Here is an 11,680-nt window from a genome sequence, read left to right as displayed (position 1 = left end):
TCTTTATTCTTCTACCACCTATGTATCTTGTATTATTGACGTGTAAGAAAAAAAGTGAACAAATGGCACCGGGGCTTCCACCAAGTTGCTCGATGATGTTTCTTCGGAATCCTGCACCTTGCTTAGATACCCAGCTGAGGCCATGCGAATTGCGGGAAACTTGCCGAGAGGGTTTAAGTCGGAGTGAGGTGAGATTTGTAAAGAGCTTTCTCATGGGGGAGAAAACTTTCGTTTGTGCAGACTAGAGTTTTGGGATCGTGCCTTGTCAAAGGTATGGGGCAGTTCTCTCAACCTTAGTCTCCATTCTCATTACATTACAGCTTTCGATGAGATGTACTCAGTAACTCAGTCTCAGATGATAAACCAAATTGCAAACTTATTTGTGAGTGCATTTTCAAGAATTAGATTAGGTTCAAATCATTTTAATTCTCAATGCAGAGGGATCATAACTTTACTTTTGGCGAAAACATAATTTCAAAAAGAGAGCTATCGATCACTCCCACTCCAGCTAGAGGATTGAAATAAGGAAAATTATGTCCATATGTCAGCTAGTCTAGGGCTGGGCATTATGGACCCGGAAAGCAGTTTCAACCGGAACCGAACTGCATTTTTTGATTCGGTAACCGAACCGTTTGTGGATGACGTCATACGGAGTGCAAACCGCACCGAACATGTTTGATGCGGTGCAACTGCAGTTTTGCTCTTCAAACCGTCCGAATGGAACCGAACCGGATCACATTTATATATACACATGTAAACCCACAAACCTAATACCTTAGCCGCAACTTTTCTAGAGTATATACCAACCCTAGCTGCAAACTTTTTCCTCTATTCAATTAGTAATACCCACTGCCGCGCCGCATCCTTTCATTCTTATATTTTCAGTTTCTAACCATTCACCACCCTTCTCAAACCTCTCTCTCTCTCTCTCTCTCTCTAACTTGGTTTATGCAGAAGGATAATTTCTTTTTGTATATATCTGTTAGTGTTTTAGATTGGTAGAATGAATGAGGATCTAGGAGCTAGTTGGTTAGAGTGTTTTCAATGATTTGGGTTGATTAGGAGTTGAGGGAATTTGATTAGGGACCCGGTCTCTACTCCGATATCGGCAAGAAAGCTAGAGGTCCTTGCCTTTTCTTTTTAATCACTATTTGATTATCCGTTTAGTTTCATTTTATATTTTTATAATTTCGTTCTTCACTCATAATAGTAATTTCTCAGTGTAGATCTTCTTTACAGTCATTATTGCTTATGGTGTTATTTTGATGTTTTAAGCAGGATATGGTTTACATTATGTTTTGTGTCTTGTAGAATTTGTGCTATGTTTCTGATATGAACTTTCATTGTGCTTCTCTAGGCAATCACTTCGAGCGGAACTAAGAAATAAGATCTTCTTTTGGGGATGTGAGCACTCAACTGAAGAACAAGAACATCACGACTGATGTTAAAGTTGATACCAATTCAAATGTAAGTTATCAGCCACTTCAAATTACTAATCCCCTTACGATGTCAGTATGTATATTAGTTTTGGCTATGTACTTGCAATCTTAGATGGTTAACAACAATTTGTTTTGGGTTTCATGACTAGTGTTTGCATATTCTTGTGGGATTTTGTGAATCATGCAAACTGAACCAAAGGTTAATCGTTATAAGTTGGCTGTTCATGTTAGTGCAACAACATTGATTTATTTTACTTTAAGTCATGTTGATTTCTGATATGTAGTTTTTTTATGTAGCTAAGGGTTGATGTGTAAACATCCATCAAATATGAAAACATCACATGATTTTGGAATATGATACTCATTTATTTGATTATGATTAGTTCTCACAACAATTACCGTTGACGAGCCCGCACCTGGTCTTAAGGCAATCTTGAGCTTCATTGTACCTGATCAAAAATCTGGAAAGGTAAGATATCTTTATGTTCTTCACAAAGCATTGTTGTTGCATCAATTGTATCAACCATTTTGTATCCCTTATAATGGAGTTGCCCCATATGTCTTGATATATATGACTATATGAGGTGCATTATTACACAACATTCTGATTTCGGGTAATTTTGAAAACAGGTGGAGCTTCAATACCAACATGAGTATGCTGGAATAAGTACTAGCCTTGGATTGACTGCCAACCCTGAGATAACCCGGATAACTGCACCCTGAGTAAACGACATACTGAGTTTTTTTTTTCTTATTCTCTTCATCTACATGCTATGGTATTTCCCGCCTGATTGTTCTGTATATTTTTGCAGGATGTTTCACTTGATTGTCAACACTTTTAGTGGACTGAAAGATACAACTGGTCCATCATTTAGTAGGAGAGTTCTCATCTTTTAGATTCGTTTTGGCTTTTGTAGATCATGGAAGGGAGTTCTCATCTTTTTTTTTTGTGCGGTTCATTTATATTCTGATTTTTATGAGAAGAAGACTACTTGAACAACTTTTCCTTGAATTCCACAGTGGCTTCTGAATCAGCATTCAGCCTTGGAAAAGGGTGATTGACCCTTTCAGAGCCTCACTAACGCCAAGAATGGTTGAAGGATTGGTCTGTCTGAGTGATTGGCTAAGGGGTGATGGATTTCAAGCATTTAAGGAGCCTACCAGAGATGAGCTGAAGGTGTATGAGGCGTTGGAAAAGTTAGAAATTGGTAAGTTGTTCTTAATTTGTTCCTTTTTGAATAATGAAATGCACAATAGGTTGGCTTACATGTTCCTTGTTTGTGTTTTCCACTACATTGGACTTTGATGATAGATTGAGAGATTTCTAGTGATGAAGAAAATGAAGAATGATTGAGGAGCTGAGCTGCTAAGTATGAGTTTAGTAGAATGAAGTTGCCAACTTATTTTGTAACCTAATTATCAAGACTTTAAGTACTTATTCAGTTATTTAGGACGGTTGAATATTTAATTTTAATGGTATGTAAGGATATGACTTATAAGACTTAATTATTATTAATGGTCTGTAACTGGACTTGGGATTGTTGATGATTGTAGGTTGAGTATTTCTGCTATTTTAGTACTTACTTATTATAGAAAATGCAAGATGTTGTCCAGGTTACCATGAAATGCGGTTGGTGCAAACCGCACCGGACTGCACCGCTAATGCAGTTCAACCGAAATTGCAGTTGTTATAATTTTGAAGCAGTTGCAGTTTGTAGAATCAACAAACTGTAAATGCAGTTTGCATTGTGGTTAGTGTGTCAAACCGACCCGCACCGAACCGCGCCCACCCTAAGCTTTTCTACCAATTCGTTGATCCAACCAAGACTAAAAACGAACTATGCAGCAGAATTACAACTTATCGTTTCCGTGATGATTCCACCGATTATGTCAATATGATTCTCCTTCTACCCTAGTTTATTGACTTTATTCATTAAAGACCTGTTCCTCTTATCAGAAATTGAAAAGCTTTTTTCTACTCCACCATTTGTTGAACATGTACCAGAATCAAATACCTCTTCACATGAATCAAACTCTACTGGAAATCAAGAAAAACTAATCAAACAAGTATAGAAAACAAAAGTGGTTTCCCGTGAGGCTTTGATAAAAAACGGAAGGTAATGACTAATGAGCAAAGTAATGAATAAACACTACTCAACAGGGCAATGGTCTAAATAACGGTTATCGGCATCATATCGGTTTTGTAAAATAAGGATATAACGGAGATATATCGAGATATATCGGATTTATCATTTTTGCTAATTTTTAATAAAATTTAATATATTTATAAACATATATATCAAAATATACCAAATAAACTTGAGAAATTAAAACTTATAGAAGTACATCTACTAAATAAACTTCATAAAAAAATATTTGATTATTTTGACAATTAAAATACATAAATAGTATTAATTAATAAAAATAAAGGTGATCATTCATCATAAGCTCTCTCATCATTGAATGTTATCAACGAAACTTTCATTTTTTATAAATTATTTTTTCAAAACGACGTGATTTTAAAAAATATTTTAAAAAAATGCACCGATATATCATCATTTGACTTGATTTTTTGGATTGACCGATATAATAGACCGATAAGTAACTTATCGTATCGTTTTCTTAATATCAGGAATATATCGAAGATATATCGGGATATTTAAAACATTGCAACAGGGTCGAGCCGTGGAGGGCAAACCAAAATCAGAGGGCAAACCAAAATCATTTATAACCCTGCAAGCTATTCCACATTCAGTCTAACTACATTTAGTTTGACAATACAACTCATTTGAGAGACTGAACTTTAAACATGTGCAGATTGCACAGATACTGAATAAATCACTTTGCTCAACTTAATGTACACAATTTAGTCGCTTCTCTTTCCCATTTTTCTGATCTAAAGTAGAGACAAAATTTTATTTATGGAATGCGGAACTATATAGATATCCACCTGTACCGACCCTATGGTTCAAACAAGATCAAATTTCTACTCTACATTTCCTGATAGAATCAATATATATGCAAAAATACTGCACCTTCAATATGACAGCATTTCCTAGACTCCTTCATCTGAAACAAATCGTGCAATCAGATGTGCGTAGAGGATATTTATGCCTGCAGAACATATCAACATTCTACTCCATCAGCAACTCATAGAATGGCTGGTATAGTACATAAAATCATACACACATAAATAAAAGATATAACTACAACCATTAAATAAAAACTAAGCACTGTAACACCAATCAAATGTGCCACGAGGAAAAAACTGGCAAAACAGTCTCATAGACAGCCTTTGCTTTTAGTAATCTCTAAAGTACAAACAAACCTTAATGTTTACAATTTTCACAAATCTCTACCAATATCTATCTAGTTTTCCTAGTGCAGCACTAACTCCATAGTTCAGTATATTCGAACTCAAAATTGAACACTCAATTAAATATGGTATCTTCTATTGATGTAATTGTTGGATCCTAAAAAAATAAAAAGGAATCCAAATGCAAATAAAAATGGTAAACTTTCCAACACAATAGCCCAATCAAATCCGCTCAATAGTAAACTTTCCAACCAAAACGCAAAGGAATGCATGGAAATAAATATAATGAATATTGTCAACTACCTGAAGACCTCAAAGTAAGCTTGCACTCAAGAGCCCAACGGTCCTTTCTCGGCCAAACGTCTCATCATCAAGATCTTCATTTGTGGAGTTTTCCTGACAAAGCAACTTGCTTTCACGCATAGGATTCAAGTCAAGACCCTCCTCCCAAACCATTGCATTTTCTTGACGCAGTTCGTCTACTTCAGACCCCTGATTGGTATCAACATCTGCATCTTGCCGCAGATCATCATATTCAAGTTCCATTCCCTTGTCATCATCCAAAAATGATGGGTCTGCATTAAGATCGGAGCACAAATCATATCCACTTTGTTCCTCAGATCCATTATAAGCCACTGTCACTCCTCCTAGCTCAGGTTGATCAGCAGCATCCTTTTTTGGCCTCTTCCATTTCTTTGTAGATGAAGTACCATCGTCCTCAAAATCTTCTTCTTCTCTTTCTCTATGTAAATAGACCCATAATTTTCTTTCCCCATCAAATTGAACACACGGATCACGCTCATAATGCAACCGATCAAGGGCTCCACTAACAATTTGATTTACTTGTGTATCAGACACATCTTCAACAATATACTGAGAATCTCTTATCAATGTACAAACATCTGCTCTGGTGCCAATACTTCCAGGCAATCTTGCAGCTGCGTCTCTCACGAGACAAAGGATCGTAACATGTGGTGGTCGGTCACGTTTCAGCATAAAGTGATCTCTGGCTTTTGATGTTGGCTTACCACCACACCTTCTCAAAGGGGCAACAAAGGATTTTTTACCATCAGCTGCGGTGTAAGAGAAGGCTCTGTCAGGTACTGAATACCTAAGAAGTTCCTCCTTACGGAAATAAGCTTTCACTTCATCAGAACTTGGAGTGATGGTACTAGAACTCTTTTGCGCTCTTAGATCCCTAAACCTGTCCTTCTCATCTACATTGGGCTGCATCAACTCCAAAGGCGGGGCAGGAAGACTTCCTAATTGTTGGAGGGTCTCTTGCCCACATTTCAGCCAATTAGCAAATGAATCAACCAACTTGACAAGCATCTTATGAGGAAGACTCCATGCTTCAGGAGATGTTACCTCCTCAATTGTGTCATTGTCTGATGTATTATGGGAAACTGGGCCAGTCCATGACCAACTTTTTGTGTCTCTTTCATAGGCAGCTAATGGCTTCCAACCCTTCACCCCCAAAGGTGCAGTTTTTGATGAAAATATCTTTAGAACTCCTCTCACCAAATCCTGAAGTGGCTCTTGTGTCTCAAGAATACAAGGATCTCCTGGATTTGATCTAACACGGTTCACAATCTCCTGAACTGTCACAAAACTCGTAGGCCCTTCTGCAGCATGCTCAGAGACATTTGCGTCCACCTTTTTATCAGTGACGCCATTGGCACCATCTTCCTGACTTTTGTTCTTCTCATCTATAGGCTCCCCAACATCTAGAGTGTCTTCCGAACGCGGAGTAATCATTGCCACGCGAACTGCTGAAAGAAGATGCATAATCGAGAATGAGAAACCAGTATGAACAGTGGGTGTAATTAAAATAAATGGCTTTTTCTGGGGCTTGATTTCCAGCTCCATATCTGTTGCTTCCATTTCAGCAACTGGTGGGTCAGAAATTTCCATATCTGAACTACCAGTCTCCGTCTCCATCTTCCTCTTTATCTTTTTTTTCAAGGAGTTGGTTTCAGCACTACGTTGCAAATGATTAGATAGTAGATCTTCATCTTCTCTACTCACAGCCATAGCATCCTCTTTCCCTTTCCGCCTCCTTGTCTCAGAATTGCCACCCAGTAATGGGACCTCAATGCTTTCACGGTGTTCCCTCAAATATGCTTCGACATTCTGGCCTTTGTTTCTTGATCTGCCCTCTGCTCTACCATCTCCGAGTAAACGCATTTGAAGTGAATCATCTTCCTCATCAACAAAGTAGTGAGACTGCGAAACAGAATGGTCATGAACAATTTCTCGTTTCTGCTTTCTACTAGCAGTATAGGTCTTGAGTGAGGGTACATGCAATCTTTCACCAGGTCCCCCTTGAAATTTTGCATTCTTGCCCAATCTGTAGACCGGTTTCAGTTCATCGTCGTCATCAAGGACATAACGCCCTTCCAATTGCATGGGACTACTGTCTCCCATTTTACCCTTCTGTTTTGCTTTAGAAGGATAGTTATCTAAACTACGGATATTCCCTTGATCAACAAAACCACCCATCTTTTTGGAGTAATTGATCCCTTCAAAAGCCTGCATATTCTTCATCTCTCTCTGAGTATATTTGGCTCGATTAGGCATCATCAAGGAAGATGGAGAACCTTCCATAATGTCACTGGGATAAGCCAACTTGCTCCTCAACAAAGGGTTGCTATCCTCATCCTCGTCAAATTGATCTGATGTGTCCGATTCTGTATCTTCATTTTTAGGAAACATTCTATTACCTTTCAACGTAACCATGTCTGATCCTCCATTGTGTAGTATATTCCCTCTAAACTTCCCTTGTAAAGGTTTTGCTCTAAATTCTGAAGATAAAAGTCTATCATTCATCTGTGGTGGGGAAGCTCTATAAGACTTGTTATTTACATCAGGAGACTCCATCCCAGGCTTCCATTTCTTGCTCCTAAGACTCCAATCATCTGCTCGAAGGGGAGATTCTGTAGCAAAAAGCTCCCCTTCACTCCTATTATTCCAGAATATGTGAGCTTGATCAGATGAATCATATCGATCTCCTCTGAAAGGTGCCTGCGGAAGTCTGCCTTTCAAGAACTTCATCTGATCGCCTACTGCATATTGCTGAATATTTCCTGAATATTTGGTCCTTATACCAAAATCATATGGAGCCCTCATGTTAGGAGGTTTGGCTGTCAATTCCTTTGCTTCTGGGAGAAGGTTTCCATCCCGATTCCTACCATAGGCCTGCATCTCGGTTTTCGAAGAGAGAGGTAGACCCATCAAACTGTCAGTTGTTACACCATCACCTCTGATAAGATTCTTTCCCACTTTCAGAATACCAGAATTGTCAAGCATGCTATGAGGCGCAAATCGATCCCGCTGAACATCAATTCCATATGTTGCTTCTTCAGCATCATCACCACTTATTCTGAGAGCTGCCCCAGAATCATACGCCCCAGGCTTATTTGACCGAGGAAGAACAGCAGCTGAGCTGTATGGTCCAGGATAACTGGCTGGCTCTTTTACTAGAGGAGTCTTTGACCCACCCAACTTTATACCTTTTGAGTTCTGCTTCCCATATTTTGCCACTTCCAAAGACGGCGCCCGCCCTTTGGATGCAAAATCCATGTCCGAGCCCACCCCATATGGAGAATGACGACTCATATGCTGTGCAATTTTCCTGTCCTTGATCTTGTTACTCCGCAGACCTTCCCCAGAATCTCTCTCCGACGAGTCACTAGCCATGTCCTCCATCTTCTCAGACATGAAACTCTTCTGGATCCTCATAATATTCAACACCCGCAGCCTCTCCTCAATACTGTATCCCCTGCAATTGAGCCAAGCATCCCTTATCCGACAAAGATTACGAACCATGGTATTGTGATGCTTCCTCAGAAGATTGTAGTGCAGCCTGTGCTGAAAGAAATCCAACCCCTCGCGGTACAGCGCAACTCTGGGCTCGCACAGTCCTCCCTTCAACATATCAAACAGCTTCGTAACGGGGCTCCCAAAATGGAAGTTACAGCCCGTGAAAAGCTCCTTCATGGTAAACACAAACGTCTCCTGGTCCATATCAGGCAGATACTTGGCGAGGGCGAACTGCTCCTCCTCACTCAAGCACTCATTCCACACATGAACAGACAAAATGTCCTCCAAACTCGGAAGATCGTAAAGCTCGAAAGGAATGCCGCAGGTCTGATTCCCAACCTGGCAATACTCCACTCCAGTCTCCCCTAACTCCAACAAATCAAAGTCATCGGACCCCGCCCCGGAGTCGGCATCATCAAACTCATCATCAGATTCAGCAGCTGAGCTCCGCTGCTGAAGCTCATCGTCGTCACTGGAAGCACTCTTCCTACTACTAGGAGACACCTCCGAATCCAGCCTCGAAACCTTCAAGCTGTTCTTCTCAATCGCCATGGCTGACTTCCACAACCCCCGCCAAAAGTCGACAACAAAAAATTTCAAAACCAGAACCAAATCGAAGCCCTAATTCAACACCAAAAACAAAGAACAACACCGAAATCGACAAAAGCCCCAAATAAAATCCACGACATTACGAATTTCGAGAGGTTGAGATTGAATACCTTGGGAGGAGCTTCAATGGCGGAACCGAGCGGCGGAGCGGGACGACGGAGACATGGAATTTCAAGACTCCGGAGAAGGAAAGGAGGCGGTTGAAGATTTGGGATGAGGAAGAAGCGAAACCCTAGGGGTGGAGTTTTTAGGTTAATAGAGAGGGATATTATTATTCTTGTTAAAATTGTGATGAGAGAGAGAGAGAGAGAGAGAGAGAGAGAGAGAGAGAGGGAGGAGGGTCTCGCAGTTTGGGGGGTGAAAGAAGACGATGGTGACGTGGAGGGAGGTGGGTCGTCGGATGTGGGGAGGAAATGACGAAAAAGGGACAGGAGCGGAAAAGGCGAAGCGGGAGGAAAAACTGGAGAAAGCAACAGCGAGAGGATGAAGAACCTTTGAGTCGACTCGGTCGCCGCTGCCTCGGTCTTTGGACCTAGTTACCCGCCACGGGACCCGTTTCGTTTCTTTTGTTCATTTTGACCCGACTGGTACGGAACGACGTCGTTTGTGTTTTTTTTTGATGAAACGACGTCGTTTGTGTTTGTGTTTGTGTTTGATTTTATCATGCGTATAATTGTACATTTTCTGCTCGTACATGTACATGTAGGCCCTGCTTTCTGTTCTAAAAATCTCTCAATACACGCAGTACTCTCGGTAGAAGAGGAACGTACGTAGACTCGAAACATTCTCTCACTTCGTCCACGTAAAAATAAGACTTTACAATATGGTAACACTTCAATGGATTAACTTAACTTTATCAGTTAAATCTTGCTTAACTAAAAATAATTTTCTGTCCCAGCTCCAACTCCTCAGTAGTGTAAAAATAACCTCGTAAAATAGAAAAACATATTGGTGGCCGCTTTTAATAACTTTTTCATACTTGTGGTAGGAGAATTACTCTCCGTAACATTCCGGTTTTCTGTCCCAGCTCCAACTCCTCAGTAGTGTAAAAATAACCTCGTAAAATAGAAAAACATATTGGTGGCCGCTTTTAATAACTTTTTCATACTTGTGGTAGGAGAATTACTCTCCGTAACATTCCGGTGTATCTTGTCATAATTAGTATATGTTATTCTAGATAAATGGCGATATATAATCTCTTATTCAACGAGATACTCAATGTAATTGCCTATATATAAGACATACTTATCAATGAAAAAATATGATGTTTTTCTCTATTTGATGTGTATTGCATTCTTCTGTAACACGTTATCGGCACGTAGTTCTAACCTTAAGTTACTAGGTCTAGAACCTTGATTTGTGAAGAAAAAAAATTTCTTATGTCATGAAAATAATTCGATATAAGAAGATGTAAATTCCTTCTGTCCTAAAAAAATCGACGGAAGACGAAAAAAAATATTCTGCTAAAACTTTAAAGAAAAGACCAAAAAAATCAGAAACCTTAGGGCACCCAAAAATTTTATCTGGGCACCCCTCCTCTTCTCCGACCACAAATGTCGACCCGCGCCGACCAAAGCTTTGCCTGACTTTGCGCATCCACCTCTCGGCGAGACCGGCCACCCTCTCGTAGCCCAACGCCTCGCAGCCACGAACTCTGACGCTCAACCTCGTCGCTCGTCGAGCCTCCCCGACGTCCAACTCGGATTCTCAGATCCGACTACAAGCCCAACGAATCTCAGCGCCACCCAACCAGCCCTCCTCCGCTTGACGATGGCAACCCACGCCTGGAGAGATCGACGCAGCTCACCGACGACTCTATGGAGATCTCCTCCATCGACGACGCAGTGATGCTACTACTCCGACCCAGATCATGGTCCAACATGATACGTCGACCCAACCAGTTAGTTTTCTGGGATCCGACCCAACTCGGCAAGAGAGGTTTTCACCTCTGGGTAAATGGTAAATATGGTAAAAAGAGCATAGTAATTTTTCCCAAAGTCACTTCGCAACACATTCGTGGATTCAAGCATGATCGTGGAATTAAGAGCAACTAATACATTGTTTATTTGGCAAACAACCAAGTATGTTTTTAAATTAACGTTGTTGTTTTCATGCAATTTCAATTCTTCTGAATTTTGTCTTTCATCGGGGACTTTCAACTTTCATTTCCTTTTCAACCCGATTTTTCACTTCTCCGGTGATATACAGGGATATGATTCCCCTGGTACCGAGTTTTAGGAGTGTGTGGGAGTGCCACTGTTACCATCCGTGGCCATTGTGTGTAGCTACAAGTGTGAAAAAAAAGTGACAAACATTGGTTTGCGACGGGAATTGTTACTATAGTTTTTGAAAACTATAGTTACTTAGTCATTGCACTTTAAATTGGTTCATGGTCAAGATCTCAATCCAATTGTTGGCTATAAAATTCTCATGTAGTTCAAGTAAACGAACATACGAGAATGTCTTGATGCATTTATGGTTTCATTACCAAAAG

The 11,680-nt window shown here is 40.1% G+C and overlaps 1 protein-coding gene across 2 annotated transcripts; it reads right to left on the bottom strand.

Annotated features, from left to right (window-relative positions):
- Positions 1–4,154: 4,154 nt before the first annotated feature.
- Positions 4,155–9,508, bottom strand: LOC126789269 (uncharacterized). Of its 2 annotated transcripts, none has more exons than XM_050515393.1 (3): positions 9,297–9,508; positions 5,059–9,131; positions 4,155–4,553 (listed from the first exon to the last, which is right to left on the bottom strand). In XM_050515393.1, exon 2 carries the CDS (start codon positions 9,127–9,129, stop codon positions 5,068–5,070), a length of 4,062 nt encoding a protein of 1,353 aa, XP_050371350.1. In that variant the 5' UTR covers positions 9,130–9,131; positions 9,297–9,508; the 3' UTR covers positions 4,155–4,553; positions 5,059–5,067. The 2 variants fall into 2 exon arrangements, with proteins under 2 accessions (XP_050371350.1, XP_050371349.1); XM_050515392.1 differs by having other exon boundaries at positions 5,059–9,198; positions 9,297–9,507.
- Positions 9,509–11,680: the final 2,172 nt, after the last annotated feature.

This window comes from Argentina anserina, chromosome 3 (genome assembly GCF_933775445.1).
Source record: "Argentina anserina chromosome 3, drPotAnse1.1, whole genome shotgun sequence".
NCBI lineage: Eukaryota > Viridiplantae > Streptophyta > Magnoliopsida > Rosales > Rosaceae > Argentina > Argentina anserina.
This window is presented reverse-complemented; position numbering and strand designations above follow the sequence as displayed.

Excerpts from the sequence above, each read along its gene's own strand:
- LOC126789269 (XM_050515393.1), bottom strand. The coding sequence starts at position 9,129 with ATGGCGATTGAGAAGAACAGCTTGAAGGTTTCGAGGCTGGATTCGGAG.